This window comes from Labrus bergylta, chromosome 21, assembly GCF_963930695.1.
Source record: "Labrus bergylta chromosome 21, fLabBer1.1, whole genome shotgun sequence".
NCBI lineage: Eukaryota > Metazoa > Chordata > Actinopteri > Labriformes > Labridae > Labrus > Labrus bergylta.
The window spans coordinates 13089407-13107119 of record NC_089215.1 but is presented as its reverse complement, the minus strand read 5'-3'; the positions used below and the strand labels follow the sequence as shown (position 1 = coordinate 13107119).

At 40.9% G+C, this 17713-nt stretch overlaps 1 protein-coding gene across 1 annotated transcript in view; it reads right to left on the bottom strand.

Annotated features, from left to right (window-relative positions):
- The window catches only part of jmjd1cb (jumonji domain containing 1Cb), a 117842-nt gene that overhangs the window by 59928 nt on the left and 40201 nt on the right, over positions 1 to 17713 (bottom strand). The window contains exon 2 of the mRNA XM_020640574.3: positions 11619 to 11816. Within this exon, the coding sequence (XP_020496230.2) occupies positions 11619 to 11816 (198 nt within the window). The remainder of the gene's footprint in view (positions 1 to 11618; positions 11817 to 17713) is intronic.

The window sequence follows — 17713 nt, the reverse complement described above, 5'->3', positions numbered from 1 at the left end:
AAGTAGTTTTGTTATTTTCACAGTTAATTGGAACCTTTTCAAAACATCATCATTCCTGCATTTGTCCTTGGAGATCCCGATAACAGAAGGCATAATGACATTTTAAATCCACGGCATGTGAGACTTTTATTTCTCTACAATTAGGACAACATTTTTGGTTTTTCAGAATGGAAAAGATGTAAAAGAGCATGGAAGGACCAAGGCTGATATAAAATGTTAAGTGATTGGTCAAAATAAAAAAAGGTGCAGCCCTAAACACGGTTTACTGTCTTCTCGTTTGATATTTGAATTTCTTTTGACTGGAAATGGAACAGATCGATATCAGAACTGGTGTAACTTCCTACCGTAAGCGTATTATCATATCCTGTATTAAAGCCGCAGCTGTGTCTAACACACACACACACACACACACACACACACACACACACACACACACACACACACACACACACACACACACACACACACACACACACACACACACACACACACACACACACACACACACACACACACACACACACACACACACACACACACACACACACACACACACACGGCTTTAATACAGGATATGATGACCACCAAACTTCATACACTGGAACAACTACAGAAAAGAACTGAAGTCGACTTTTCAGGATATAAGAACCAAACATAAACATTTGAAACAAACAGATCAAAAGAGAATGACAGGTGGGGGGTACTTTATTAAATGAACACATTGACTCTAAGCTGTGATGCATCCAGTATGTGTTACGGCCCAGCCTTGTTCTTATTCTGTGACATTACAACATTACAATTCCAAGAGTGAGCTGAGGGACTTTAATGCCTGCATAGTCCAAGCTAATAATTATTCAAAATAATTCACAGCCTACTTAAAGCCCGAACTCTGTACAAAACCTAGTCCAGACCAAGCTGAGTTAAGAGGAAGTTCTAGCCCGTTTAAAAGAGAGCATGCTTTGTGACACAGAAAACTCTTCAGGTACAACAGACCCACTTTACCCTCAAATACCACTTTGTGCTACACCTACCTGAACACCTGTTATAATAAGCACTCACTCAAATCAGAGATTGTATTAAAACAAACCCTTATGTATACTCTCTGATGTACATCAGTTTGGATAAAAGAGTCTGCTAAGTGAATTGTCTTTCTGTTTTTAACGTAAGTTAGTAATGCACCAAGTTTCTATATCAGCAAAATAAGTCTCGCATTTTACGTACATGAGACATATACATCAGCCTTTTGCAAAATCAGACCAGAGATAAGAGGTACCGTATACGTCTCAGGGGTTACCAAAATCAACACACAAAAAAGTTCCTCACAGGAGCTTTCAGGAGTCTTTTATGCAAAGAAGAAAACGTGATACATTTCAACACAGACGTAGCATTTACACCACTGAAAGAGGAAGACAGTAAAAGAACAGCAAAATCCAGCCTCACTAAACACCTTATCAGTCCCCGGGCAGACAGGAAGCACATACAGAGGACTAATTTCCTCTACACACACACACACACACACACACACACACACACACACACACACACACACACACACACACACACACACACACACACACACACACACACACACACACACACACTCACACACTCACACACTCACACACACACTCACACACACACACAAACACACTGTGAGTGAGCTGATTTTGGAGGAGTAAAGGCTTTTTTGTTTATCGACTAAAACAATATGGGAGGAAAGCAAAGTAAGGACAGCCTGAATAATTTGTTAAAGTGTGTGAATGTGTGTGTGTGTGTGTGTGTGTGTGTGTGTGTAAAGAAAAAGGTGTGTCATCACAAGCAATATAATAATTATATGTATTATATATTAAGAGCACCTGAGCAGGGGGGGATTGAGGTGAGAAAGTCGGCGCATATTCACCAAATGATTTTTCCAACTTAATAGGTACATACATTATACTACAACATATGATAAGGAAACGAATCCTCATCTATCAGTCTAGCCTGTGACTTGTTTAATACTATCTCTATTCAGCTTGACTTTCTACATTATTGTTATAATTCTGTCAATCTATTTTTGTACATTCTCGGAGAGCACTTTGAGCTTCATTTAAAAAAAAAGATGTTATTGTTATAATTCTTATTTAAATATGATTATTATTTGTGTGTTGAATGTGAGTGGGTGTAATATCATGTGATGTGTACTCCTTGTAAACATATGACCAAAAGCATGACTTGACATGCTTCTGTCAACACACAAGCAAACACAAATGTCAGTTAAAGGTCAGTTTTCTCTGTGCTCAGCAGAAAGCAGGGAGACAAAACACACACACACACACACACACACACACACACACTCCAGTGCACACACACATACAGTCAAATTCTATTTGTTAACCTAGTTTGATCCCTATCACTAACAGAAAGAAGATGTGTGTGTTTAATCTGTGACAGAGATTTAACTTCTTTTATCGGTGTCTATGTCAAGGGCTGCTTTGACATCATATAAGGGTGCCTTTTAGGACACTCAAGGTCACCTCACATGCAACAATTAAAACTGCTCAATATCAGGGCCTAAAAGGCAGAAATGATAGTTAAAAGCAGATAAGGGTGTGGTTAAAATGAGGAAGTTAGGATTTAAAAGAGAGAGAGAGTCCTTGTGGGAGAGAGTACCAGAGACTGGGGGCTGCACGGCCGAAAACCTTGAGACGCCATAGAGGCAGGAGAAACAGCGAGGAGCTTGGAGGAGGAATACGGGTAGGTGTGTCGGTATAAAGGAGATCAGAGAGGTACGGAGGTGATAGGCTGAAGTTGTTGGAGGACAGGGGTAAAAGTGGTCTACAGAAGGGGTTCTGGTGATGAGCTCCGACCAGTTCAAGTTTATGGAGATGCTTGTTAGGAAGACCAGAGAGGAGAGAGTGACCGTAATCAATATGGGAGGTAACCCTGCATTGGCAATGAAGATGGTGCTGTTTTGTGTAAGAGACGGGCAAAGACAAGTGGAAAAATGCAGATGACGGCCAGACTCCTGACTTCGGGGGAGAGATGAACTAGCATTGTGTTAGCTCATCATGTTGGATTTTAGAGTTATAATGACACCATTATTGTTACTGGAGACAATTAGCCTTTAAGCTATGAAGGGACACTATAGCAGTTTTGAACACAACTTAAATTACAGCCAGCAGCTAAAAAAGCCATTACCTATAATGCCCTTTATATTAATGTAGATTGAAGTGATTAGAAAAGTCCGAAGACAAACTTCTAGCAGCCTGCCTTTACTTTCATGACATGCATGTTGCAGCACACGTGTCATGAAGACACAGAAAAAACAAATAAAACAACTTCTCAGGAACGTTCGGCCAACCAGGTTTTAACTGTTTTTCAATTATCATTTTGACATATTTGATCTATATATGCTCTTCAAAGTGGCCAAACCTTATTGGTTACTCTTATAATTAAATCAGAGAAATTTAGCAAACATTCTCAATCAAGCAGCTTCTGTCCTTGGGCCAAAAGAAGTATAAGATTCATGATTAGTTGATGGACCTTATCCCGATGAGGTTTTACTTACAGAACAAATGTACAGGTAGATAACTACAAGGATTATCTTGGAGATAACAAAGGATCATATCACAGAAGACATTCTCAACCCAGGAGCTACTGTAAACAAACACTGTGTTTCCTTCTAAAGGCAGCATGCTACCACATAGCTCACACAATATTACTCTAGGTCTGTCATGATAATAGAATTTCAAACTTTGACATGATACTAGAAAAATTACAACAATATAGATGCCCGTCTCAATACAACCTCCAAATCCTGAACACTGTAGCAAAACGTTGTCAATGTATTTGTGAAAATTAGACAGTGTCACGTCCTCTGCCCTCTGTCTGTAAGAGAAAACTCGGTACACAATTTTAACACCAAACAGACTTAAAAGCCAGCATTCACCGAACTGTGACTTTTAAAGGAGCACAGCTGCTCGCTCTTGTTCTTGACAGCTTTAGGCTAAAATGTGACTGAAGATTTAATTAGAGCTTCTTTAATTTCAGATTCTAACAATCATTTAAATAACAGAGATTATTCCAATCACACAGTATAGTAAATGTTGACAACCTGGAAATACATCACCGCTTCTTTGGAATGTGTTGCACCAACCACACAATCTTTTGAAAAGCCAAGACAGGGAAACACCGGAGAGATCAATTAAGATCAAATGTGTGTGTGTGTGTGTGTGTGTGTGCTTGCTGGGGAGGATGGGGGCAACAACTCTCTGGCTGTCTTGGTGAGTTATGAGCCTCTTGTCAGCGGGGAGGGGTCACTGGGAACTTTACAACACAACAGATCAAACCCCGCCCGAGGCAGGTCCTGTCTCTAGTGACTGCTGCCGTAAAAGCAACAGCTCCGTTCACAACAAGGATCATCTGTCTCTCACAACCACACAATACACATATATATATATATATATATATATATACATACACCAACACAAACACATCAGCATGCAAACATACCACAGACTCAAATTTATACAACCCCTCTCATTGAGTGCCTGTCATCCCGCTTTCTATTAAAAGACACACACACACACACACACACACACACACACACACACACACACACACACACACACACACACACACACACACACACACACACACACACACACACACACACACACACACACACACACACACACACACACACACACACACACACACACACACACGGATTAGCGTTGACTAAAAGCTGATAGGTCAAAAACATCTATGTGCATGTGTGTGTGCTTTTGCTTGTTTATGTGCATGTGTGTCAGTGTGTGTGTCGGTGTGGGAGTTGTGTGATGAAATGGACAGTTTCATTAGTAAACAGAGCTAGCTGAGGTTATCCGCAGGAGAGGATGAAATGACACTGCAGCCTAACATCACCTCACACTACCTTTCATTACACAAACACAGGAGCATAGCAGATGTGGCTTAGTGGGAGAGTTGTTGCTCTCAACCAGCAGGTCGGGGGTTTCAGCTCCTGCAGCAATATGTCCCATGTCTCCTTGAGGAACACACTTAAGCCCAAGTTGCTCCTGCTGCTTCGGCGGCAGCATATGAACCGATTAGTTTATACTGATGGATACTTTACATAGCAGCCTTCACCATTAATGTGTGAATGGGTTGTTGTATAGGTATTAATTATCACCACAAGCAGTAAAAGTTAGCTTGACCGTAGTTAATCAAATCACATTTATCTATCAACAGCACATGAAAGCAACTAGGTGGAGAACATAATCTAGAAATGAGCCTATACATGGTTACCAATAGGCTCTTGGTTAGCTCACAGCTTTCATACTTGACGAGTTGGGAGTGACAACAGGCTGCCATCAGTTTATACAAGACTAAAACAAAATCCATTCTCTTCGGTATCAAGAAACACTGGTATCTCTTGCTTTGGATTCTGCTGCACTGTTTTCTCAACTGTCTATTTAATGACATTAAATATGCCGGACTTCTTTCTGCAGTCACAAACGCTGGGATGTAGTCCTACAGAACTAGTCATTAGAAATTAATCTGTAGCAATAGTTTGTTATTAACAGCAGTGGACGGCTATGCAGATAAAACAGTGTCAACATTGACCAATCAGAATGGAGAATTCAACACACCTTTATGATACATTCTTGACACAGCGGCTGATGCTTCACTTGGAACTCTTCCTGTTGTAATACTGATTATCGAGTTACTGCATCCTCCTGCAGCTGTCAGTACTACCCGTGGCACATGTTCTATTAATGTTCTTACTACTGCTCCCACAACTACTGCTGTAATTAGCACCACTGAAGCACCGATCAATCCTACCATAGTGGACCAGAGGCCAGCAGAGAAAGCCTCTCACTTCCCTCAGTCCCTTCTCTGTGTGTTTCCATTCTGCTGTGATCAGGCTGCTTAGCTGGGTCTTTGTTCTTCACAGCTAATGTGCTATTAAAGGAGGAGAGCTGACATAACGACACACGCCTCGGTGTGGAATCCCTGCACTCAGTGCAGTGACTGATTACAAACCTGGCTCAGGGGAAGCACCACAGCATGGTTCATGTCTAAAATCAGCTTTACACAAGGACTCAATGACCTTTTAATCTGCTTGTGAAGCTGAAATGATTTATTGATTAGTAAATAAAGAAAAGAAAAAAAATCAAAAAGCATCTTATTTTATCGTTATTATGAAACATTATGAAATGAAATGAATTTTATTTTTTTGATAACAGTAAATATATACTGGAAGTTTCTTTCATTCTAATGTTTTTCAGGTTTTCCTCTGTAACCAGCAGCACACAGGATCCCACACGGTCCCACACTTGGTGGAGAGTAAACGACCATAAATTCAAACACATAACCAATGTGCAATAATCTAGAGTCTAGGAGTCGACAGATCGGTGTGGATAAAAAAGAAACAAGACAGAGGAGAAATGAATAAAGAATAAAAGAATGAGAATGAAATAATAAAATGAGAAGAGACACGCTGCATGTGTGTGCTAAATTGTGGTGCTAATAGAGGTTTAGTTAGGTAATAAGCAGTCTGCTGGCTCTGCCTGTTAAAGGGCTAATCAGGGTTTCTGTTTCTAGGTGAAGGTTGAAACAGAGAAACTTAACAGTGCACATTTTAGAGAACAATACAGAGATATAAAACAGTAGAAAGACATATTGAGTTAACAATCTTGATGACCTGACTCAGATTTAGCCTCTTTCTGACAGATAAAGAATGTAGCAATTGCTGATTTGTTTACTTCTACAGCACAGACAGGGGCTCTATTTGTAATGAAGTTAAAGGTTGGGAGTGTTTTTAATCCAATAAACTTCTTACAAATTCTGAGTGAGCTAGCAAGTGTTTGTAAATGTGACATCACCAAACCGGCTTGGAGTGAGCAACACAATCCAGCCAATAGACAGCGCGTGAATTGATGCACTGCAGTCTAATCTCTGACAGCCCCTCTCCCTTTTCCACGTCTTAGGCCGGAGATATTCTATGCTGTGCACAGCCTTTAAAAATGAACGCTGTCAAAAGATGCAGTATACATAAGAGGGGAGGGAGCATTGTAAAATGTGACCGGCTCAACGCAGCAGCAGTGACAACAATGGAAAAACATTTTGAATAGTAAGCCGATATGTCCCCAATTATCCACAGCTGCTCCATGTGTCATTGCCACTGCATAGAAGTGAATAACCCAGAACTTCCACCAGATACCTGTGCATTGCATGTCTGCTCCGGTCCGTTACGGCACCGTGCTCACTTGTCCGTCGACACCCACAGGCTGCGTTCCCAGTGTGCAGCACGGTGAACAAAACCGGACAGCTGGAGTGCCGAGACAAAGGTATTCCTGCGGTAATTTTAATGATTCACTCAAGACAACGCGAGATAATAGACCTACAACGTATGTGGTGTAAAACTGTATAAAACCATTTAAAACACAAAAACAAACACACATACGGTCATTCTCTGAACTGCCCAAACAGAGTGTTTTATTCAGAAAATACACCGGATGCTTTAAAGTTGTTTCGGGGGGCTGACTCCCCGTCCCGCTCGATCTGTTCTGTGATAAATTGATGCGCTGTGCTCTGGCAACCGGCAAAAACAATGTCTGCTACGGAGAGCGGAGACAGAACGAACACGCATCTGGTGTCAAAATAGCTGGTGACATACTTTGGAAGTTCATAGTGGATTTGGAAACCTGAAAAACTGAATAGAAACCAGTGGAACCAGTTTTTCAGTTCAATGAGTGACCTGTTGAACTGGTAACTTCTTGGCCAATTGCGTCCGTCACTTCATTTATATTTGTTAAGTTTTTGATGATTAAATTGCTCCTTTAATCAACTGACACAAACTTCTCTAAAAAAAAAAAGCATGAAGCTGTAGTAGCCTAATTCACACACTAGTTTTTTCTTTGAGAGAACTGTTGATTAAAGGGATACTTCACCTGTTGAAACATGAATCTGTATTGACATTGGGTCATTTATGTAGTAGAAATGTGAAATACATTTTGAAGTTGGTGCCTTCTTGGCTATGAAAAGGCAGAAAGTGTCTTTTTGGCTCATGTTGAGGAACGACACCAAATCCCAGAATGCACAGCTACGCAGACCACTCCCACTAAGGTCCTCTGGTTCAGAATCAGAAATACTTTCCCAGAGGGAAATTCGATCGATACAGTTTATCCAAAATATACAGTATAGCAGTTGAAATATAGTAATAAGAACATTTACAGACATATTTACTTCAACACATGAGGCCATTTCCAAGAGACTTCTTCCAGAATTGATCTTTGAAATTCCTGGCAGAAAACAGACTCTATGTCTGTGTCCATAGGCAAACAGTGAGAGCACCGACACTACCAGTCCATCCCCGGCTTCTCGTCCTCACCGCCGCCCACAGGCAGGCATCATGTCTCATGCAATATAGCAATATATCCGCGAGACGGTTGCTGCCAACAGGCCGGTCTTGTGTCGCCGGGCTCGTGGCGGCCGAGCTCCCGGGGGCCAGGCTCCCGGCGAGCAGCCGTCTCGCCGCTATATTTATATTTTTTCGCCATTATCATCTTTCTCCATAGAGCCTGTTAGCATAGCTTCCAAGCAATATAGCAGACGTTAAGTTTCGATTCTGGGAGTGAGTTCCCACCCACTGATCTGTGATTGGTCTGTAGCTTCAGTGGTCGAAAATATGAGGAACTAGCATTGTGGTTTCACCCTGCTAACCGCAACAGCGGCCCAGTGACGCAAAAAAACGTCATTTTGCATCACTGGAAGCTCCTTTTCAGACTTAGAAATACAAAGATTTCCCTTCTCAGGGGGAAAATGAGGGCGGGATGCACGACCATTCAAAAATACTACCAGGTTTCTAATGATAAAAAGCTTAATGCAAATGGGTGAAGTATCCCTTTAAATAGACTGCTTTCAATGAAAAATATGTGCAAACAACAATGGAAAAATAAATCTAGAATTCTGCTGAACGTCAAACTTGAGCTCTATCCATGTGATCATTTTGTTTTTATTCATTACCACTGGACACATATTTTAATGTTTCATTATTTATTAGTGATCCACTCTTCTTGAGGCTCCATGTAACAGCTGCATGTGTGTCTGTACTAGAGTCTGATGCTGTTGCCATGACAATAGCAGCAGAAGGGCAGTGTAATGACGAATGAGTGAAAGCAAAAAACAGGAGGAGTCAGACAGAGAGAAAAACAAGCAGGAAAAACTGTGTGTGTGTGTGTGTGTGTGTGTGTGTGTGTGTGTGTGTGTGTGTGTGTGTGTGTGTGTGTGTGTGTGTGTGTGAGAAAGTCTTTGAACTCTTATCTCCGAAACATGTGCCAGATGGCGCTGTGCACTCTGCTGTTACATAATCAAAACAGTGCATCACATTTCCATGCACACACTCGCAGACAAGCATGCACAAAGTCTGAAAACCAAACGCAGTCAATGTCAAACAAATCCAATCCTTCCAGTCAGCGACAGACAAAGAAACAATCGGCGCCGACAGACTAAATATATGAGAAACACACATCCACACTGTCCCAGCACCAGCATGCCAGCACACAAACCCTGTCGTCTCACATGTGCGTCATGCAGACAACAACAAAAACACCACAGCAACCGCACTTCCTCCACACCAAAGCATGTGAGTGTGTATGTGTGACAATAGAGGCACAGAGGAAAATCAGCATCAGAATTCACTGATAACAACAAACACAGACGACTGACACACAAAAACACAAAAGCGTGACAAAACTATTTTTAGATATGTTGACTGCTTTACTCTAACTGTCACTTCACAATATTCAGGCCCTACACTAGTTTTTCAGATTAGCCCTTTTTAACATTAACCTAAAATCATATATGTTTCTTTTTGAAAACTCAGAAACAAGGACATTTTATTCTTGTTCATTACTGATCATATTTACAGTCAAGTATATCTACTGACAACATGGTTTCCTCTTTTCCTGTTATTTCAAGGAGATCAAATTAGGAAGGCTGCTTAAAGGAAAGGTCCCATAAATTAATACATTTGAAGCAACACCAGTTACCAATTGTTACCACCACCAAGTTTGACAATGTGGAGCTTCTTCCATAACATTATCTGTAGTAAGGTTGTGACAATACCAGAATTTTAACATTTGATACGATAGCAGAAAACAATGACAGGATATCATCCATACCTGTTTAGGTACTACAACAACAAAAATACACGTCCTATAGGCACCCAATATCGAGGAACGTCTTGTGTTCAGAACACGCAACAACCTCAGGTGTTGTAAGTTAAGCCAATACAGAAGTACAAAACCTGCAGTTCCTTGAGTCCTCATCTGCATACACTGCATGGAGGGGGAATTTTTATACAACTCATCCGTTTTGATTTTAAGAAGGATAACTTCCGTGAGGCTATAGAGACTGGCCTCAGCTCTTCATCTTGGCCTGTCACTAGGTGAAAGGTTATGTCGAAAAGGCATCATCAATGTGGCAATCACAATCATTGGGCTTCAAACCTCCCCTTCAGTAACCAATGGGTGACGTCACTGAGACGACTTCCATGTTGTAAACAGTCTTTGGTGTTATGACCGAAATTTGCGGTTAAAGTCATGCACACTGCCTGAATTACACAAATACATTATCAATGTTTTGGTACCAAAAAATGTAAAATGATTCCAGTTTATTTGTTCAATTTAGATTGTCACCTCCTCTGTCAACTCCACTGTTTGTACAATTCGCCGACCTACAAATTTGAATGGCCACCGCAGCACTGTCCCTCACTCACTAAAGATTTGACTGATGATTTGTAGTTTTAACTAGTTAACTTTCTTCTTTTACACAAGATCCTTTTCTCTGTACTAGTAGTGAACTAACATCCAGTCTGCACAATTCTGGCTTCACTTTCAAATCATCAAACAACAGAAAAGTTAAAGGAGATGTTCAACTTTAATCAATATGTAAATTCTCCTTGCAACCACTGCTTCTCTACACTGCAAATGAGACTGTACACAGACTGTAGCAGCACTGTGAGGTTCGTGATTAACAAAGAAACAAAATCATGTGCAAGGACTTGTGTTACAGCAGGATGTTATTTGTGGCAAGTAACCACGGCTGAGCTGCTAAAGAACTTAAGCAATGGTTCCTCCAGTGCAGATACAAGTAAAGGATCCAAGTTTCTTAGATGGTTCTTCGGTTGCCAGAAATGTTCCTGCAGTTCAAACAGGTTACCCCAGGTAAAGATCTGAATCTTCACTGAAGAAAAACTAATCACAATACAACAACATTTACTGACGTGACGTGAAGGAGAAGATTTGATAAATTGTGACAAAGTAGAGAAGAAACTTTCCCACGACTTAAAAACGATGCTCAGCAAATACAGCCAAGGAGTCCAAAATCTCTGTCCAACAGACTCAACAAAGCTGAGCTGATGGAGACCATGACAGAGATGTGACGCAACGCAGGGTGATCACTCACAAATAGAAATACATGTTACAACACCAGGAATGAAGAGGGATCCTGAGGTTTTGGACAGACATGAAGAGAACTCAGTGCTGTGGTCAGTGTGTAGGCGGTGTGATCACATGGCTGACTCGTTCTATTACTGTGTCTGGCCTATAAATAGAAAACAAAGATCCTACCAGTGCAGGCCACTGTATGTGTTTGGCCTTGGGTCCCTGCGACAAGCCTCCTGCTCCTCCTCCCGCCCCTCCTCCTCCTCCTCCCTCCTTCCTCTTGGCCCAGACCAGCTGGTGCTCCAGTAGAAACAGCTGGAAATCCTCATAGACCTTCACCCACTCTCTCTTCTCCCACTCCTGGTCGTCAAACTCCACATAAACCTGCAGAGTAAACAGAGAGACACGTTTAATAACAACATCACAAACCAAAGCAACAGGCGGAGCAGTCTGGTTTTTGGGTTTCAGATGAGGGGGAAGGAATGCAACATTTCTACATCTACATTATACGCAGCGTAGGTAGCTGCACCCTTTAACACCGTGACCCACATTACACATCCTCTTTTAAACACAATATAGGAATGTCAGAGACAGCAGGGGGGGGATTTTAGTTGGAGAATGACTGTGTTAATCTATATGCACGTGTGTCCTTTATCTATGTCAACTCCCTTAAATCAAGGTTAACAAAAACTAGATCAATTTGTGAGTTATGACGGTTTTTGTCATTATTATGAGATTAATAACAACATATTTACAGCACGATAAGTTGGTACATTCACAACCTTACTTTGCTTATTATATGTTTTACTGTCTGGGTTTTTCAGTGAGAGGTTGCAGGTTTGTTTAAGTATGCAAGTACATGTTTTCAGGGTGTATTAAGGTACCTCAGTCAGCCATTAGGTGTCTTGATAAACGGGATGGAGAACAATGATTCACTTAAGTATCAGGATTTTTTTCCTGGTGTCGGTAATCGTGACGTCATATCCGTTTACAGCATTGCAATACTTCAGAGTAACAATACAAATCGAATCAGCACCCAAGAATCATGATACAATCGAATCAGGACAAAAGCATATCCTCCCAGTCCTACTATGAAGATACTTCACTTCCACTGCACATATAACAGACACGCTTTACATAAAAGCCTACAGTTTCAGAGTCAAACTTAGGACTCACGGTTTCATGTGATGTATAATTCTGAATGCAATATGAGCTCATGAACAGCAGCTGTTTGAAGTTGTTAATCAATTCAGTTGGATCAGTGTTAACCTCAAAGAATTGGAACATTTAAAAAGGTGAGACTCGGAGCCTTTCTATTTGCCCCATAAATATGAAATGACTGATGTGCATGGCTCTCTTTGAGTGCATGAATGTATGTGTGCGTGTGTGAATTCATCATCCTCTTTCCTCATCTCATTTCATCATGTTCCCTCAGTCGTCCTTCCATACCACTCGACCCTCCCCCACTCCTGCCTCCATAGGCAAAGAGGAAGTGGGATCAACGAGTGCATCTCTCCTCATACAGCCTCCCACCCTCCCCCTCTGTCTCCCATAATGCACTGCTGCAGTCGACTGAGTGATCAGTCCCAACAGCCAGCACATACTGAGGGCAGCTACCTCCGCCTGTCCTCCTTTGTTTACTATAACTGCAGTCAGGTTATTACTACCTTCATCTATATTTTATAAAATAAAGGGATTTCTTTACAGATTTTCATGACCCCTTGAAAATATTCCACCTTCATTATGATGTGTGCATAAAATCAGTGCCCCTTTGATTCTCAGTGCTGATGTGATAAGAGTTAAAAGTAAGGCTGCTACTGTTTCATTATCAGCAGAAAGAGTACCACTTAATAACATAAAAACAGATATGCATTCATCACATGATGGCCAGTCTGTCTGTCAGCCCAGGCCAAATGAAACTCTATCAAACGACAACTGTTGCCCAAAGGCCCTTGGGCCAACAAAAGACCGGTTATGGACAGGAAATGATAGTGCTGTGCTGAGTGGGCCAGTGCAGAAAAATAACAACAGACAACAAACACAGAAGTGGTCATTATCACTGCTTCGAACCAGCCCCTGACAGCCTACTGTGGAGCAACACTGTCCAACAATCACCTTTTAATTGAGCGCGCCACACTCTGTCCACCATAGAGCAATAAAAACACCAAGGTGTGAATTGTTCGAAAGTTTTATCAATGAGCACCTTCATTTGCTGCACACAAGACAATAGTTAAAACATTATCTGATCTATTAGAATTTATTGTGAAGAATTAAATGTTTCTCATTCTTTTTCAATAATAACCTCAGCTGTCTCATGCCACTCCACTCCTTTAGCCCCATTCAAAAAATGGGGGGAAAAAAAAAATTCAAGAAATCTTCAGGGTTAGCTGCATGTGAGAAAACAACCAGCCTAATTCTCACCCCAACATTATCTTGAAGTTTTCATGCCCGCAATAAGAGTCAATAAGGTATAGCCAATTATATGTAGCATTGACATAAAGGCAAAAAAAAAAAAAAACCTGTCATCAAAGCGTCAGACTCAGTTGGTGCGTCCTTTTTACATCATACCCCTCTCCCAGTCCTACAAACAACTATGAAGATTTCAGGGGCAGGCTGTCTAAAACTGTCTAGGTTTTTCTTTCTGTGCATGTGTCTTTTGTATGGCACACATGTGTCTTTTGTATGGCACACAACGAGGCGTGACAACAGAGAGAGTAAGAGAGATATTCCTGGTAAACCTGTTGTGTCAGTCACTCACTTGGTGTCTATGAGGATGTGTGTATGTGTTTGTTTGTAAAGGAGTAGTAGCAAGTTTGGATCTTCAAAAGTTCTAATGTACAAACCCCGGCCTGAGTTATGAGTCATCGCTCTGTGATAGACAAAAATAACAGCTTCACACACACACAGTCAGTGTTTAAACACACTATGCATGTGTACCTTTGTTTGTGCTGACTGTTCTTATAGATGTTCTGATTCTCGTTACCAGTATTTTAATGTTCAATAGCTTTGAAAAATAATGAAGCTTTAAAAAGAAAACATTCATTTAGTGATATTTGTTTAGTTAAAAGCTGACATTTGCGAAACAGAGAGCACTTTAATTGGCTACTTTCGCTACAGAAACGTTGCCAACATATTTGTGCAATAAAGACTGTGTGCAGGAGATTTTTTGCATTTGAAGCCAAATGTAAACAAAACAAATACCTAATATTGGCTGTATAAGACTTCTATTTTGGTGGCCATGCTATGTTAACAGGTATCAATGTCATTTGATTTATACCATAATCGTAAAGAAGTCTGGTAAACTTGACACCCAAGGTTTTATGAAGTTCCCACACAGGATTGAAAAGTCCACCAAACAGTTTCCCCCTTATGAGAATGTTAGTACGATTTGATCCAGTAAAAAAGACATCAATTGAAGCAGTTTCATTCAGATTATCTTATCAAAGTATCTCCAAAACATACACAGAGGGGCTGGTACTGAAACAGCAACAGGTGACATTAGCTCAGTTTGGTTAGGATTCCTTCCCTGTTCATTGCTTGCAGAGTTTTTACTGGTGCCAAATGATCTGCATAGGTCTCCTGCTCTCCAAAACAAACAGACACATTGATTAAAACCACTTGGACTCTGAAAAAAGCAGTTTATAGTCAAAAAGAGAGTTTCTCCTACATTCTGTGGCCATACTTTGTTGGCTGGGAATTAAATTACCACTTTTAGCCATTTGTTCGTGTCATTTATTTCCAAATGTTTTCTGACTAAATCCTTCATCAGGTCAAAAAGTATTGTGAAAAGGTCCAGGGTTTAAAAAGTGATGGGGATGTGACTAGAATCAGTAGAGCAGTGGTTCCTATGAAATGTTTTATGTTCACTGTGAGCTAAAACTGCACACTAACCAACACATGTTTTAAGCCTGTCTGAAGTTTATCATCAATATCAACAAAGTTAGTCACAATCCCATATCCAGATTGTTTTATTGCCCAACACTACACTGAGGACACTTAATACACTGAGTACAGAGCAAGCAGTAAAGAAAAAACATACACAGAGAAGGAATGGAAAAACTCAGTGTCTGATGAGTCTGTTGCTATAGTAACAGGAGGCAGTAGTGAGCATTACACACACAGCTCTGATTCAGTGGGCTTCTATCTGAAAAAGAGCTTGAGAGAACAAAGGAGAGCAGATGCTGTACTTGCAGCCGTGTACAGCAGCCGATAGCATCAGTATAACCCTCTCTGACTGTCACTGCAGGCTGTGCATCACTGTTCTTATAGCTGCTCAGCATTAATTAAAGACACTGACCCACACACGAGAATGGAGCTGACCTCACACTCCAGCCATTCAATACAACAGTGCTCAGCATTGTGCACATGATGCTCGTGCGCATGTGTGTGTGGCTACATGATTTAAAGCCCACAGCTGATTAGGGCCCCCAAAAAGGACCCATTTAAAGGGGTCCCAGAATCTGCAGAAAACAGCACTAACATGCTACCTGGATTTATCACATCTCACTGGAACAATTAACGAATTCCTCAGCAGTTTGAGAAGCATATTCAAGTAGTATCTTCTGTAGCATCATGACTCTTTGAGCACGCTCTAATCCATAATGCCATCATTATCAGCATGATAATCATTATTTTATATTGTCTTGCAGATTTACTATTTGCATGGGGGGGGGGGTACTGTGAGGCCTTGTGTTCCTTGCTATGACAGGTTGAAATTTTGATTGGAAACAAATAGTCAGTGCTTGTCATGTTGGAAGCAGCTGTCTACCACTTCTAGGTTTGAACATTTTAGAGGCCTGGGTGTGCAGCAGAGAACAACAGCTGATATGCAGCCAGCAGAGACGCAGAGGAACAAGTGTTTGTAATTGTCAGGGTGTCAAAGCATATTAAGATTCCACAACATGTGCATGTTAAAGGTTCCTGAAAGTTCATGTACCCTATATGACTGTATATATATGAGGAAATGTATATATGTGTATATAGTGGCGCAGCGCTGTATAATCTGCCTATCGCTAATGTCTACAGAGCCGCTTTCTGGCTGGCTGCACCGGAGGCAGCCAATGAGCACAAGGCATGAAAGCAAAAGACTAATGCAGAGAGAGGAGTAAAATCTGCCTTTTAAACAAGAGCGGCAGAAAAAACCCACATAGCCATTCAGAATACAGACGAGAACAGAGGCTGCACTGTGACTATATATATATATACAGTACATGGCCAGGACAAAGTTGATGTTATTAAGACATTATATGAGCTACTAATGTGTGTGTGTGTGTGTGTGTGTGTGTGTGTGTGTGTGTGTGTGTGTGTGTGTAAAACTCACGACTGTGTGCTTTTTGAAGATTGTGATTCCATGCATTGATAAAACTCTTGAGTCAAGATTGTGCTTACTATTAGTTTGTTATTTGTTTGTTTTAATTTATTGAGGGTAACCTACATATGTAACTTTTACTCTGCAGCAAAGAAGACCAAAACTGTTCTTTGAGAGTTTATAATGATATTGTAAGGTTTACGAGCAGCTACATGAGCCTCCTGCTTCATCGTATGTCCAACCTTTCCCAGCTCTAAGTCGTGTCCACACACACACACACACACACACACACACACACACACACACACACTAAACACACTAAACACTATCCTTCACAAACTCTAATCTGATTTATTGAGCTTGACTGCACAGAAAACATGCAGACTAGCCAGGATAAAAAGACTCCTTTATCCCCTTTACCCCCCCCCCCCATAACCCCGTTCCCCTACTGCCACACTCACTCACATACACACACACACGCACACACACACACACACAAGCTCAACCAGAATTACAACTAGTGGGATTTTTAAATACAACCACTATTTTAAGAAACATGGCTGGTCCTGCTGGAGGAAAAGTTATGTCAGACTGAACGTCAACATTAACAATCTTTGAATGAACTGCTTGTGCATGTGTCATCAGAGGGATAATTGAAAATATGCAATCCTTTATTAGCTATAATGGCCAAGATGCCGCTGATGAGTGTTTCCAATGCATTCATCATGAAGGCCATTGTGAAGCAGGATATTTATGAACATCTGAACATTAAGTTCTGCTTAAAAGAAGCAGCTTTAACTGCAGCCTCTGCTGGATGAAAACACCTGAGAAGAAGTTCAAATCCAAATATGGCTGTTCATCCACATTTACAATATTGGTGAAGATGGTCACTGAAGATTTATTTTGGCAATCAATTTGTAAAGGTAACAGTCTGCTGTGCTGTTGCTTCTTCTATAATAAATACTTTATTAAC